The 16,494-nt window shown below is 34.7% G+C and overlaps 2 protein-coding genes across 2 annotated transcripts in view; both read left to right on the top strand.

The window, feature by feature from the left end:
- The window catches only part of LOC128156247 (uncharacterized), an 11,499-nt gene extending 2,742 nt beyond the window's left edge, over window positions 1–8,757 (top strand). Inside the window, exons 3-9 of the mRNA XM_052818306.1 lie at window positions 1–934; window positions 1,848–2,016; window positions 2,615–2,751; window positions 3,159–3,333; window positions 3,619–3,679; window positions 6,471–6,530; window positions 8,093–8,757. The exon at window positions 1–934 is cut by the window's left edge and continues 857 nt beyond it. Of these exons, the coding sequence (XP_052674266.1) occupies window positions 1–934; window positions 1,848–2,016; window positions 2,615–2,751; window positions 3,159–3,333; window positions 3,619–3,679; window positions 6,471–6,530; window positions 8,093–8,608 (2,052 nt within the window). The 3' untranslated portion in view covers window positions 8,609–8,757. The remainder of the gene's footprint in view (window positions 935–1,847; window positions 2,017–2,614; window positions 2,752–3,158; window positions 3,334–3,618; window positions 3,680–6,470; window positions 6,531–8,092) is intronic.
- A 1,741-nt stretch (window positions 8,758–10,498) lies between these two features.
- On the top strand, window positions 10,499–13,304 carry LOC128156033 (uncharacterized). Its single transcript, XM_052817991.1, has 4 exons — window positions 10,499–10,656; window positions 11,535–11,700; window positions 12,230–12,375; window positions 13,152–13,304. Exons 1-4 carry the CDS (start codon window positions 10,623–10,625, stop codon window positions 13,238–13,240), a joined length of 435 nt encoding a protein of 144 aa, XP_052673951.1. The 5' UTR covers window positions 10,499–10,622; the 3' UTR covers window positions 13,241–13,304.
- Window positions 13,305–16,494: the final 3,190 nt, after the last annotated feature.

Below are 16,494 nucleotides of genomic sequence, written 5' to 3'. Positions count from 1 at the left end.
GTTCACAAGGAGAAACTGAAATGCGCTGAAGATCAAGGGGATGAAAAATCTTCCTCTCCAAATTCTAGAAAAGAATTTCAGGGTAATGAGAAAAGCAGTCTCTCAAGACAGGAGAGTCCTGTGAATTTATCAACAGACATTGCAAATCATTCCTCCAAACCAAGTTCACCTGCGAGATTAAGTTCAGACAGGATTAAATCAGAACGTCAAAACAAGAGAAAAAGAAGTGTGCCCATATCCCTGCGGAATCAAAGTTCAGATAAAGACGGGTGGCATTCTAGTGACTCGGATTCAGACTCGTTGGATTTTAGCAGAAGTCGACCTTATCATAGTGGTAGAACACCAAAGAAAAGATACTCCAAGGAAAGCAAATCAAGTCCCAACTCGGAGGTAAATTCAAAGTTAGACAACTCTAACAAGTCTGTATTACAGCTGAACTCCGACTCAGAAAGTAATCATTTAGATGTCAAACAAGCACAAGGACAACATCAGTTTCCGATGACCTTGCCTCCAAAAAAATATCCTGAAGAAGATCCTGCAAAATTCCACTATGGTCTCTTCAATCAGATACACAATCAGATTTTGTGGAATTTGAGTAACAGAAGTTTAGAAACTGGGAGAAGTACTCCCGATTCTCATCCTCATACATTTGTGGACAGTTTTCCCTATGGTGGCCACCATTCTTTCCCCTCAAACAGTCCTCATGTTTCCCCACCTAGGGCATCCTCTCTTTACCACGAACATGCAAAATCTGACTCCGAGTATATGTACAGGTGTTCACTGTGTTCATTTGGGTGTAACAAAATTCAGGAGTACAAGACTCATTTTGAGTCCCAACATGAGCAAGGAAGTTCCATGAGTGACCAAGGGCCAATGTATGGCAGCGAAGGAAAGGAATTGTGGAAGGTGAACAAAATCAAGGAACATTTAACAGGTATGTAATGTCGACATTCTACCAGTGCTTTACTGTTTTAGAGTTATTCCCCTTTGAACACAATCAAAATCCAAACAAAATAACCGTATACATGTTTAACAATATTATCTGAAATACTCTTTTCCACTTACTTCGAGTATCTGACAAAGCTGTTTTAAAAATAAACATGTAAATAATGCAAAAAAAAACAACTACTCAACAAACATTAGTTTTCACTTTTTCTTTTCAAATTGCATAACACTTGATTTTCAAATCAATACCCATGCATATCTCATATATTTGAGGAATTGATTAATCAGTGTTAACCACGTAGGGACAAAGTTTAAAAGTACAGATCAGTAGATCAGAATAGATATTATATGTCGCACAGCAGTACGGCTCCTCCCTGATGTCTAGACGTCTGTCGTTATAATCTAGTTGCATACTTTCTAGACGCTGGAACCATGTGATTAGCTGATAGTCAGAAGTCAGCTGTCTCGACCAGCCAGTGAGCTAACTTCCCTTATTCAACATCAAAGCTCCAGATTATGTCTCTAGCTCTATACCATAAGGAAATAAAATTACATACAAAATATTTTTTTTGTATCATAAAAGGATGAACTATGACAATAGATTTAAATTTTTTTTTTTTTTCTAAATATGGATGTACTTTGGTACATGTGTTTCTATAAGAACCAAGAAAAAGAAATTTAATTTGAATATTAAACAAATATACTGGCATGAGAGAGAGAGAGAGAGAGAGAGAGAGAGAGAGAGAGAGAGAGAGAGAGAGAGGTTTTCATGTAATATTTATTCAGACATGATAGAAATATAAATAAAAGAAAGTAAGGGGAATAGCAATCTGTTGAAATTTTAAGTGTATATGTATTCTGACCTTGTATTAATATGATGCCTTTGATTTTTAACATTGTAGATATGATATGTCTGTTCCCGAAAGGAAATGTTTCCCGAGACTTACTCTTACAAAAGATAAGTTCAACAGCCCAGCTTTCGGAGGCCGTTCACTGGGGTCCTGCATGTAATCGGGCTGTGCGGGAAATCTTCCCAGATACTCTAGCACAGAGAAAAGGGAAGTTCAAAAAGTATCCTTTTTCACTCAAGTATTAGAAGTTTTAACATGCAAACATGTTCATCCCCTCGGAATGTTCTATACTATGGTAACCCTTTATTTTATTCTTATCACATAATCATTTCCTCCCCAAAAAGATTGTAGTGCTTAATATTATAACACTTTTAAAATTATATATGTACTTATATATTACAAGTGAAATAAGTACCAGTACACATGAAAAGATAAATGCTGGTACATGTAATATTAAGGTGGAATACTACATCAAAATTTTATTTTATGGATCGTTAGAATATCGTTTCTGGAGCAAGATTGCATTGTTCAAAGAAGGATATATGCACTTAAATTTTTTATATAAATGTTTTTGTATTTTTTACGAAAAGGTGGAAAATCTGTTTTGGTTGCAAGTAACGCACTGTAGAGTTTAAAATTTGATGTGAATAAATGCATAATATGAATATCTAATGAACCATGAACGGTAATGTCAACAAGATGTTTTAAATTTTTTAGTAAATAATTATTTATGTAAATAAAAAAAGATTTCAGAGGTAGTTACTTCCCTTTGGACAGTGCAGCTGCGACTATACTATATCTCCTTAATTTCTAAACAGAACTTACTTTTTTGGAGTGTCCTTTATTGAACAAGTTCAGGAGCCAGCTGATGAACTCAGTGACCCTGAGCTAATGCAGTACCAGCCACTAAGGGACATGTCTCAGGATCTAGAAAAAATTCTCGAGCATCTGCACAGTAAGTGAGAGGTACCGAGAAGGTATATATATAGGGTATCTCAGAGAAATCTCCTATAACAGATGTGTATTTGGACACAATTTCAAAGTTTCAATGTTTCTATAACATATTGATTTAAAAAATAAAACTTTATTTGGAGAGGGGTTTGTGTACGGTTGTATTTTGTTCCGCCTTTCTTCAAATCCTTTACTTAGCTTTAGATCTTAGAAATTTACTGATAAAACTGATTCATATTAAAAAAAGAAAAAAAACTGGCTAATTCTGGTAGCTCTCTGCACAAAAACAAATTAAAAGATAATATAACAATAAATGAAACAACCTGTTGGGTAAAAAAAAAAAATTGTGAGGTACCCGTAAAAAAAACCTCATCATTTAACCACCACCATATTTTTTTCTTTTTTTTCCAGATGTAGTGGAGTTTTCAGAAGATGGGGACTGCTCCATTTCTAGGGATGACCTGTTGACAGTTTTGCACAAACGCATTGATGAGCCTGATGTTCTGTACTGGGGCATGCAGTGTAACAGGGCAATCCGCATCGTCTTCCCATCCGTAATCATAAAACGCAAGGGAAAGTTCAAGACATATCCTTTCATAAAAAATGTATTGTTCTGAAGAATACATCAAGACATGGTTTTGTGTTGTTGCAATAATATTTTTGACACAGTAAAACAAGTTAAGAACTTCATTAGTCAAAATTGGACAAAGTTGGGCAAATTGGCAACTAATGCCACATGCCTGTCTTTTTCTTCATACTCTTAATTGTTGATTTCTGAATGTTTTCTCTATATATGCTTTTGCATTGGTATTCTATTTCAGTGTGCCAAATATTTTGTGTTAATTTCAATGTTTTTCCTTAACTTGGTTACTACGGTGTATCAAGGTGTAGAATTCAAAGACGAAGCCAAAACAGAAATCCGCCAATTGCCGGTAAGTTTGACATTCAATCAATGCCAATATATATAAAGAACTAAGAAATCTACAATGTTAACAGGCTTTGATTTTGTATTTTGTAGCAGTTCCTTAATTATCATAGAACCATTTTTACAAGACCTTGGACTTTTGGTTGGATGTAGCTATCTATTTCTTGCGTCAAAACAAGTTGAAAATGACGTGGTTTCAAGTGAAATATGCACCGACTGCTAGTCTTAGCTCAAAAGCCAGTCAAATCTTGTTGATTTCAAAGAGCAATGGCTGAATGGCCAGCAATGAAATAGACAGGCCTACATCACATTGCTGTTTGACACATCTACCCAAAATCCAAGCTCTTGTTAAAATGGTTCTAAGTCATTTAGACAAGACTGACACAGTTGTCTTTCATTTTGTGTAGATTTCACTTTTCAATACAATGCTAAATACAGTACATTTGTACTTGCCATTTTTTGTAGCTATCTTTTGATTTTACAGTGCTATCATGTTCTATTTGTAATGTTGTAGCTATTTCTTTACTTAACAATGGAAACATGCTATACTGTAGATTCTATATTGAACATGAAGGAATTTTAAATATTCATGTTAAAAGTTAAGAGAAACATCCTGTTTTTTATTTCATACAATACTAACTATCATGCTTTTGTAATCGTATAGTGGTTTTTATAACGTCACGGCACCAATGTAATCGTATAGTGGTTTTAACTTTAATTTATACCAGGAGTTCCATGATATTCTTAAGTCTATAGTCGCTTAAGTTAAGTCAGTCTCAGATCCGTCTGTTTTCTAAGTCTAAATCCAAAACTCCGTAATAATGTAAAGGTTCTAGAAATTTATATCAACGCCCAATCACTCTGTCAGATATTTACGAGCATTTCAAAATCACACTAACTCTAGCCCAAGTTCCAGCTACATGTAAATGAAAACAATTGTTATGGTACCATAGATTTATTAATGAGCAAATGTCATATACACAAATATACAGTTATACAAACTTCCCGTTATCACCATCCTTACCAAGTTACAACGTAAATGTAAGCCTGCCTTAAAGTTAATTTAAAGTCCAAGTTACCCAAACCTAATACAAACACACTTAGCACGGACTAAATGCCTAGCATGCTGCACAATGGAAATTTACGGGACAATAAACAAAACACTTAGCGAGACGAGAAACGGAGACTGGGGCCCACCCATCTACCCGGGGAAGTGAGTTGACTCGAACCTTAGAGAAGATTCCACGTCAACTGCCGGACTAAGGCGAATCCTGACTTTATATACACCGCGCTCTGGGGGTGTGTTTCTCTTAACCAATCAGAACGACTATATGTATTTATAACTCGAACTAGCATTTCCCCACATCATTATGAATAACACAGACACTTTCCGAATGATACTTAAACGAATACAACCAATCATATTTATCGTTACGTTTTGCATAAGCTATAGACGAACATGTGCTTGACATGTGACCATGCTAAATATAATCCTATCACACTTTACTTAACAAGTATCTTTATTGGCTATCCTTTTACGATACAAAGCTGAAGTGCTATACTTACATGTATTATCGTTTTACTAACAGCGTGCCAGTTTGCTTGCCGGGCGTGCTAAAATTTTGTACGCTGATTATCATATTACTCATCGATTGGTTGTTTGATTTCATTGAAGTTAATACTAATTTGCATATCAATCACAGAACCCAGAAACGCACTGACAAATGACATTACATAATTTTTTGGGTAGTGAATATGAACACGTGGACAGTCCAAATCTTGTTGTTTGTTAAATTTATCAAATATATATGCCTAGAAATAAGTGATTTATAGTAGTATGCCTACACCATTTTACTCGGACCTCCTTGACGGGGTCTTCTGCATATGGTACTAACAGTTACATACCATTTCATCAATTTTCATATCGGTAACAAAACGCTAGAAAGGGGAAGATAAACAATGTATTCAATTGAAATAAACGTCCTCAACCGTTTTTACTTGTTTAACGAACGTCGCATTAATCGAATACTCCCCGGTAAATCTATTTATACTGGGAGCGGAAGCGCTCTTGCATAAAATAACCAGTCTTGAAGTAAATTAAATATTGCGGAAACTATCGGATATTAACAAAGTTAAAACCTAAAAAAATAAATTTAACAAACAACAGGCTTTGGACTGTCCACGTGTTCATATTCACCACCAAAACATCATGAAATGTCATTGGTCAGTGCGTTTCTCGGTTCTGTGTTTGATATGCAAATTAGCATTCACATCAATGAAATCGAACAACCAATCGGTGAGGAATATAATAACAAGCGTACAAAATTTTAGCACAGCCCGACAAGCAAACTGGCACGCTGTTAGTAAAACGATAATATATTTAATAGCTATCTCTTTTCATTATTCATTAGAACAAACTTACTTAACCAGTAATTTTGAAGATGTCCTATTACAAGTACATTACAATGTTAAAATGCTATACTTGTCTTTTTGTATATATGCATGTACATTTCAATCTAATGCATATATGATTTTTAGCTGTCTTTTAAACAATACTAAATATGCTACATGTATTCTTGTCATTTTGTAGCTTAGTATTAAGAATGAAAAGTTAAAATTCTTTATTGGTCATTTGCCGTTATCCCTTTACAATACAGACATGCTTTAATGAAATGCTGAAGTGCTTTACTTGTTATGATGTAGCTATCACTGCAATTTACAATGCACAATATATACTTGTAATTTGCAGTTCTATTCTTTTGCATAACAATGCTAAATGCGATTCTCGTCATTTGTAGCTATCATTGTCAAACAGGAGAGGGCGACCAAGGAAGATAAGCTCAGAAGATTCAGGCGAGGTAAGCACTTTTAGATTCCTTTTACCTTTAGCAACCAAAAAGTAACATGTTTTAAATGAATAAGTTTGAAATGTATTGAAAAGTACTTCATTGAATATTTTGATGTTTGTCGATAGAAGAAGTTATTGGACTCAATAAGCTGTAATTAAGGTCTTCCGTTTCCAACGGAAGACCTTATAGTTTTCGGACTGTTTCTTATTATTATTTTTTTCCCCAAATTTTGTGCACGCGATATCTCGAAAACTATTCGGCCGATTTCGACCATTTTTTCACATATGATTGCCAGTGGTCATAATTCTAGAAGTTTTTTGAAATTTTGAAATCGTCACTTCCGGTTCCGATTTACGGCCGATTTTGTAAATTTTTACGACCAATTTTGTGCAGACTTAAACTCAGAGACTATCAGAGATATGAGTATAAAATTTTCAGGATAGGTAGACCATAGATTGAAGTTGTGCACAATGCATTTTTTTTTATGCCAGTGGCGCAAAGTTTAGGAGCTCGCCTGGGCTCGAAAATTAGATACGAATTTTGAATCAAAATTGGCATACCCTTTGATCTGTATCTTTTTATCAGTTAATATTTTGTTAACATATATATAACAAAAGTGATAGATAATCAAAAGTTCTTTCCAACAAATGCAACAAAAAGGGGCTGGCCCCTTTTTTTAGGGGCCAAGACACTTGTAAACTATAATACAAATAACTTAAATACGATAATGATTTTGTAATGCATTATAGAAGCATAGTTGTTGACCGTAACAATATCTATCGAGTAAAATCATTGCCACGGCAATTTATTACGTAATTAGGGATTTTAAGGAGCTAAAGTACTTAAACTTTGACGAATATATCTAGAGAAAGAGACATATTTTGTTAAGCTTTGTAGAAGAGAAAATGCTTGCAATGATAATTCTAATCGATTCCATCAATCAAAACACCAATGTATGTCCCCATTAAGGATCTAGAGGATTGGCCCCTAAAATATTCAATCATCTGTATCTAAAAAATGAACAACAATTGTAGATACGTGTAAGAACAAAAATTGTTAGTATTTGTGAGACCTTTTGAATGAACTTAAGAAAAAGGGGCTGGCAACTTACATTAGGGGCCAATACACTAGTAAAATCTTTTTCATATACCTTAAAACGATCAAGATTTTGTAATGTTTTACATAAACAAAGTTTTTGATCATAACAATATCAGTTTGTAAAACTTATTTCCAAACCAATTGATGACGTAATTAGGAATTTTAGGGGACTAAAATCTGAAACGTTTAATGTGCTGTTTGTAAAAAAGTAAAACCCTTTCTTAAGCATTTCAAGGGATATTGACAATCGTATGCATTATCTGAAAGGGAGTGGTTGAGGGGGGGGGGGTCTGAAACTTCATTGATATTTTAATCTTATCGTTTAAAAATTGAACGGAAGACCTACTCGTTACTCGTAACGAGATCGTATCTAGTGCAGAAATACAACTGTATTTTGCTGTTCAGTTTACAGTAATTGTTTTCATGCACACAAAGTTGAATGTAAATTATCATGGCAATGATTTCTTTTGCAGTTGTATCAAATGGGAATGAATTGGACGGATGCCATCCGAACAGGGCACAGCGAGACGTACAAAATGTACACCAACCTCCACATTCCAAAACTTCCCTCCAGTGAGCCCCCTCCAGTGACGCGGGGGTGGGGACCTTCCATATCTTATCATGAAGCAGACGATTCGCATAAACTCAATCAACCCTTAAATTCTACAATTAATAACGAAAATCTCAAAATGGCAAAACAATCTCAGTTGAAAACTGAACTCGATAGAAAAGAGAGGGAGGACAATTCTCTGTCTTGTTACGTCACACTTGATACTCATGGCATTCAAGATTCTCCAAGAGACTCAAAAAGAAACCACGCCTCCCTTAGTGAAAACGAGGCTGACAGTGAAGAGGATGTCTCCAGCAAAAAGCCGCCATTGCGTAGTCGCAGCGATCGAGAGGATGGTATTTGCGACGAAAATACCGACGAAGATGCAGACGACGAAGAGAGTATTGGGCCAGGCATTGAAGACAAAGATATTGAATGAAGGACATCGCTGGTCTTCACCGTATATTTATAGACTGAGTGGAGGATGTTCATAATAAGTTATTGTTGTGATTTATTTTTTGTTTGTTTGTTCTTAGTCATGCAGGAGATTTATTGACGCAAAATCATTAAAAAGTGCTATTTTTCTGATGAAGTCTTAGAGTTATTCTGACGTCTGTAAAGAAAGGGGTGAACTTTGTGGTAAGCAATTCTTTTGATTGATTGCTATAGTGACACACTGATGCACAAATTTTTGTTATATAAACAATTTTGTTTAAACGTATCCAACACAATACTCATATTTTCGGTAATTTAGACTTTTAAAAAAACATTTTGGTCAAAATTAACGAGACTGGATTTGAAAGAGAAAAATAACACTGAGTAATTTAGTCTAGGATAGAAGGTAATATTTCTGATTTGCATTGCCTTTGCTATCAACAAATTACTGCGACATACAAGTAGCGTCCACCATGAGCAAGCGGCCTGTCCGAATTCTCCCTTGTTGCTTCCCTATTTAAAGAATTTCCGACTCAAGCTCTCGGCTTAATTTGCTATTAGATTGTAATTTACTGTTATTAAATACTTGGCATTTTCCTCATGCATATACAATATAAAAGCATCAGTCCTTCCGCACACTGTTCTGAGCAGCCTTTTTTCAGTCGCTTCATACTTGTTTCCTTTCTCCCTCTAAATAGGGATCTTTATCTTTGATCGGACGTTTATCATGGAGATTTCATTCAGCACCGTGACATGTTACGTCTTTTGATTTTCAATCATGTTTACCTCAAAAGATCGCAAAGCAAATTCATTTAAAATTCGTTTTAAGTTTTACCGATACACCATGCGCGGATCCAGAAATTTTTTCCAGGGGGGGTCCGAAGGATAATTGTGTTTGCCAGGGGGGGTCCGAGGCATATTTTCGCGATAATTTTACTATGTAAATTTAATAAATTTTCATTTTCCAGGGGGGGGGGGGGTCGGGGCCCCCCCGACCCCCCTCTAGATCCGCGCATGGATACACTGTCACTTTCTTACATGTAATGCTGTTTGCGGACGGTGTGAAGGTATCTTGGTTAGCTGTCGTACCACGATCAGACGTCTACGTCGTTTTGACTGTATTCTTTAGTGTGTTCGGTGCTTGCTGTCTGGGCTGCGTACAAGATCGCTTTCAAGGAGTGTCAACTTCAACTGTTACCCTTCCAAACAGGCACTATTTATTTTATTATACTGAATGTCTTACTTTTAGAGAAATTTTTACTGCTTTTATATAGAATTGACATGAATTCTACTGCGAACCGTACGCGCATAATTTACCCGCATGTAACAATTCGTTGTGTTACCCGTTGCCAAGTGTGTTGCTAACGCTGAGGGTAATAGAACGGATATAAACTGCGTTTAAACCAATCAGATTTCAGTATTTAACATGAAAGTATAACAATACATGTAGCTACATGTAGTTAGCTGCAACAATCTTGAACGCAGTCCTCTCGTCAGGGTTGACGGGAAACCGCTTCCTGGACTAGCCTGTCCGCCAGAGGCAGAAGTCCCAGAAGCGTGAACACTTGCCTCGGCGGAACCCATTCGTTACATTGTTACACAGGTTGAAAACATTGTAACGGATTGAAACCTTGTAGGTAGCTTATCACGGGCTCATATGAAGTACATTATTTAGTTTATAGTTATAATGGTTACAAAATGATTTTATAATTACTGGTTTTTCGGTACATACATGTACACATGGTAATTTAGATTTTTAGGAACTCTTTTTGAACAACGGATAAACCTCGCCATGACAAGCTCAAAGAAAGAAGGAAAAAAATCCCCCTTGTTACATATCCTTGAAAACTTGTAACTTGGATTAGCTAGAATTTCACAATTTCTTATCAATATTGCATATCATGTAATTCGAGGAATTACTAGGGAATGAATTGTCAGTGAAATTTGATAAGAAGTGCAGGTGCTATAACTCTATAAAGTGGACGTATAGACAGGACGCAGTCTGAAGCTTTCCTAATATGATGCTCATCTGTATCATTGTTTCGCTCTTGGGTAAGTTCGATTCCCGTTGTCTTTATGTTTTGAAACACTAAAGGATGCGCGGATAAAAAAGTTATTTATTTATTGGAAATCCCACGCATTCTTTGTTTATATCAAAGAGCACCATGAATTTAGGTATTTCAAATAAAGCTATATATTGATGTTTTATTTAAATAATATACTAATAGAATTCACAAATATGCAAGTATAATCTAATTTAAAAAAAAAAAAAAGAATGTTGAAAAATTAAGAAAAGTCATTAGTTGATTTAAAATCTATTCGCAATAGCTGTTTAAGATCTAACAGGGTCTGTGAATTTCTAATCGATTTTGTTTCGGACTCATACTGGAAGCCAAGGACATTTCTGGTTCCTCTGGCGCATGCAATTAGATATCACAGTATCTACTCTTAGATTCAAGATATATACACTGCATTACATAATCTGTAATATATTCAATATTTCTAATGCATGATAAAGTTTTGAATTGCAAACACTTTTCTCAATTGAAGAGAGAAAATTGGTCTTTTTTCATTGGAACCTTTGCTCAATAAGATTTTCTTTGGAAAAAAAATAATAAAATGAATCTTTTGATGAAAATGAAACAGATCAATTTTTATTTCAAAATTTTATAAACATTTTCCACCTGTAAATTAAAAATTCTTTAAAAAAACAAAAAACAAATACAGTAAAACACGGTTATAACGAACCCGCTTATAATAAATTGACGCTTACAGTGAAGTCAATTTCATTTCCCGTGGCTTTATTACATGTTGTAAACTAATTACGCTTATAACGAAACAAAATAGCCCGTCCCTGCCACTTCGTTATAAACGTGTTTTACAGATGCCAAAAAAAAAGTTCAAAAGACGAAAATTGTTTTATTTTTTAGCACATTTGATATCTGCCGACGAATGCTTTGGAAAAGTTGACGGCGTGTACGAGGTGGCCTGTCGGTCCTATGTCGTCTGCCACAACCAGCACGGAACCATCCATAACTGTCCGGACCCTCCAGCCACTAATACCGTCTTCAACTCCAATACAAAATCATGTGACGAGTAAGATGCGAATGCGAATAATTTAATTTTATCCAATCAATTGCTACGAAGTATTACTTACCAAATACAGTTTTTGTCTGCGGCAGGTCCCTATGTTCGGATTGAAGTCAAAGTTTTCTGCTTTTAAAAATCCCAAGTTAAGTACTTTACATTAAGCATGGTCTCTGGAACGGGGTTTCCAACGGTCTTGCATGTATCGAAATTTGAACCCCGAACAACGGTTAACGGTATGACACAGATGAATGTCATATAGTTTTTAGTTGGATTTTTTAAACAGAATAATGGGGAATAATGACCCATGGTGCTCCATCAGATGTTTTAAGTTTTCACTTTCATTAGCACTTTGCGAGGTACCAACCAAAATTGGCCCGAAATGATGGACGGCTTAAATTGGATGGACCAGCCCCTTTGATCCCCTGTTGCTTTTTTAAAAAGTGAATAGAGAAAAATTTTGTCAGGGCGATGTATGTTATTCGACAACTAAAAGAAAAAGCTTCCATTTGCTAGTACTTAATATCTTGCTTTGCAGTCCTGCAAGGGTACCCGCCCCTTGCGGTATGTGGCAGGACTGTACTCTGTTAGCGGACAAGAGATACGCCGATATAACCAGGAACTGCACCTCCTACTACACATGCCACGGAGGGACGTACTTTGGACACAATTTCTGTAACCCAGGTATGTATCACACTTTTACTGAGACAGGGGAAAACGTGATTGTATATATGTAAAATTAAAAATTCCTCAAAATGAATGTTTTTTTCGAGCAAAAATTAAAAAAAAAAATAAGAAAAAAATTAAGAATTTTTTATCACCGTAATTGTTAGAAGTAGCTTGTCATTACTTCTTGTATTCATATTTCTGATCAAAGCGTAGCTATTTTCAGTAGGCCTACTCAATATATTATTTTCTATTATAAGTACTGTTGTACCTTATCTATACAACACATGCTGACAAGGGTGGCAATGAAGGTTAATCATAAAAGAGTCTCGCGTACACAAAAGCATAAACTATTAATACTTCAATGATTGTCCAATACCGTAGAAAGAATACTATACTAATCTACAGTTCGTTATTTTTTTTCCTACAGATCATTGAAAGAACAAGATAAGCGTCACATACATGTAAATGTATTTGAACACCACGTTTGCTTCAAGTACTTTTGCGTATTTAGAACTGATACGATTTTGCCATTTGGTTATTCTATTATAAAATCATATATTATAAGAAACCCCATCGATTTTATTTAGTGTGCCGGATATAGAAACAAAAGAAAAACAAGAAAAAAAAACGAAAAAAAAACCCCAGTACATAATGAAAACTATTTGACTTTCTCCCCTGTTTAAGAATAGATTTCAATATAAAACCTACTAGGAGTAAGTTTTGATATCTCCAAAAAAAAAACCCCACAATTATTTTCAAAAATTGGTAGAAATTGTTTGATTTTCTTTCAGGTGTCGTCTTTGATGAAGTCATGCAGATTTGCAACTGGCCCCAGAATGTAGCTCCACCTTGTGGTACAAGGGGAACGAAGCGTAGATAACTTACGTCATGTGAATAATGAATGTATTCTCGATATATATACAATAAAATAATTTTTTATGTAATGTGTATGTCTTTTGTATTGCTTTGGACAATAATATAGTTTACATCCAACTGTATCAACAACTGTGAAAATATATCATGGGAAAAGACGACCAATGAATGAATTGAATTTGTAGATTCACAAGATATAATACAAAAGAATTCGAGACTGGTAGAGAACATGCCGGTGTTTTGGAGGATATTGAACACTTACCATAAATTATAGTAAGCCATTGAATCTGTTGCTCATGAAGATAAAACAATTCAAATTTCAAGAAAAAGAAAACAAAATAATATACAGTTATACTTTTTTATGTGTTCGTTTACAGACCCCCTCCCCCCCCCCAAAAAAAAGCAAATTCGATGTTGACTGGTCTACCATTCTAACTTCGACGGAACGGTTGTGTGCGACATGAATGGCAGGTTGCTATTGCTCCTCTGGGAAAGGGGGAAAATCCCGAGTTGTTAACTGGAACTCGGACAACCTATGATTTTTAAAAATATTGGACCTTCAGAGAGAAAAAATTACCATCGGCAAACGATGTTTCTGAATTCTATTAAAAACAAGATATCTGTGAGCCAATGCTCACTAGTGATACCCCCGCTCTGATGTGAATATGCAAAATAAGCAAAGTTGACCTTTAACAGAAAGCTGGCATCCGATTGGTACAGAAATATATCCCACAATATGGCATGACTAAACAAATAGTGTGTTAAAATTTCAAGCATTTGCGATAAATAGTTGCTGAGAAATCTTTGACGGAAATTTGTTTGAAAATTTTGGCTAAAAATAAACAAAGTTATCATTTAACAGGAAGTTGATGTCCAATTGGTACAAAAATACATCCCACGATATAGCATGCTTATACAAATACTGTGTAAAAATTTCAAGCATCTGCGATAAACAGTTGCTGAGAATTCTTTGACAAAAATTTGTTTGAAAATTTTTGCTAAAAATAAACAAAGTCGTCATTTAACAGGAAGTTGACATCTGATTGGTACAAAAATATATCCCACAATATGGCATGCCAAAACAAATAGTGTGTTAAAATTTCAAGCATCTGCGATAAATAGCTGCTGAGAAATCTTTTACGGAAATTTGTTTGAAAATTTTGGCTTAAATAAACAAAGTACTCATTTAACAGGAAGTTGACGTCCGATTGGTACAAAAATACATCCCACGATATGGCATGCCTTAACAAACACTGTGTAAAAATTTCAAGCATCTGCGATAAACAGTTGCTGAGAATTCTTTGACAAAAATTTGTTTGAAAATTTTTGCTAAAAATAAACAAAGTCGTCATTTAACAGGAAGTTGACATCTGATTGGTACAAAAATATATCCCACAATATGGCATGCCAAAACAAATAGTGTGTTAAAATTTTAAGCATCTGCGATAAATAGCTGCTGAGAAATCTTTGACGGAAATTTGTTTGAAAATTTTGGCTAAAATAAACAAAGTACTCATTTAACAGGAAGTTGACGTCCAATTGGTACAAAAATACATCCCACGATATGGCATGCCTTAACAAACACTGTGTAAAAATTTCAAGCATCTGCGATAAACAGTTGCTGAGAATTCTTTGACAAAAATTTGTTTGAAAATTTTTGCTAAAAATAAACAAAGTCGTCATTTAACAGGAAGTTGACGTCTGATTGGTACAAAAATATATCCCACGATATGGCATGCCAAAACAAATAGTGTGTAAAAATTTCAAGCATCTGCGATAGATAGTTGCTGAGAAATCTTTGACGAAAATTGGTTTGAAAATTTTAGTTAAAAAATAAGCAAAGTCGTCATTTAACAGGAAGTTGACGTCCGATTGGTACAAAAATATATCCCACGATATGGCATGCCTTAACAAACACTGTGTAAAAATTTCAAGCATCTGCGATAGATAGTTGCTGAGAAATCTTTGACGAAAATTTGTTTGAAAATTTTAATTAAAAAATAAGCAAAGTCGTCATTTAACAGGAAGTTGACGTCCGATTGGTACAAAAATATATCCCACGATATGGCATGCCTTAACAAACACTGTGTAAAAATTTCAAGCATCTGTGATAAATAGTTGCTGAGATAAATGCGACAGAAATTTTTGTTACGGACGGACAGACGGACAGACAGACACACAAGGGTAAAACAGTATACCCCCTCTCCTTCGGAGCGGGGGTATAATTACCTCACAAAAATTCATATAAAAATAATGTTCTCATTTTTGTAAAATAGTATTTCAAACAAGATTCTTTATCGTTTCATCAAATAATTAATTGGTGTGTCGAGTCAACGTAATGAAACAAAATCGAAATAACGGAGTTATTTGACTAACTAGGAATTAAGAAAAAGCCAGAGTTATGAAGTGGTTATAGAAATCCAACTAATCGTTTTCATTACGGTGTTAACATTGTAACTGTCTATTTCTTGCATAAAAAGTTAAAAATGACGCTGGATACGAGTTAAATGTCAATAGATTGGGTAGTCTTGGCTCAAAAGGCAGACAAATATCGTGTTGATTTTAAAAAGCCATGGCTGAGTGGCCAGCAATGAAATAGACAGGCATCCGGCACATTGCTGTTTGACACAACTACTGTACATAGCTCTTGGTAAGATGGTTCTGTATAATATCACAATGTGTCTTCTACTGTATCATTTCCATAATTTTTGTAAAATGAAGACATACAGAATAAGAATGACGCCAAAATCAAACACAAAAGACGCTTTTATAGATAAAACCCCTGTTGGTAAAGAACTATGTTCTCCTCTTTAGATATACAATGTACATGAATACGTTTTAATCCATTTTCACATCAATGTAGTTGAAAAATGATAAGCATCTACAAAACGCACGTAATAAAATTTATATCAAGAATTGGTTAGTCACCATTGACAAAGCCGATAATTATTAGCATAAATTTGTATATTGTAGTGTAGTTTCTACATTCTTTAATGTGCTAGTTGGTATATTGCACACCTCTCAAATACGATATAAAGGCTAAAAGAAAGTTTAATTCAATCTAATTAAAAGCAAGACAAAACACACATATTATAACATCTTAGAAAGCCTATCATATGACCTATTAATATAATTTTTTTAAGCCATTTGCACACTCTTTCATTCAAAGACGTTAACAAACAATGAGACCCCAGATTTTGCGAACCTGTAAAAATAGAATGAAGATTTAGATCAATTTCATTTTTTTTGATAATTAGATTC

This window comes from Crassostrea angulata, chromosome 7 (assembly GCF_025612915.1).
Source record: "Crassostrea angulata isolate pt1a10 chromosome 7, ASM2561291v2, whole genome shotgun sequence".
Lineage (NCBI taxonomy): Eukaryota > Metazoa > Mollusca > Bivalvia > Ostreida > Ostreidae > Magallana > Magallana angulata.
This window is presented reverse-complemented; position numbering and strand designations above follow the sequence as displayed.

Bases quoted from the DNA above. Each gene is read 5' to 3' on its own strand.
- LOC128156033 (XM_052817991.1), top strand. From the start codon at position 10,623: ATGATGCTCATCTGTATCATTGTTTCGCTCTTGG. The intron at 10,657-11,534 runs GTAAGTTCGATT...TTTATTTTTTAG, and splicing joins TATCATTGTTTCGCTCTTGG to CACATTTGATATCTGCCGAC. The intron at 11,701-12,229 runs GTAAGATGCGAA...CTTGCTTTGCAG, and splicing joins AATACAAAATCATGTGACGA to TCCTGCAAGGGTACCCGCCC.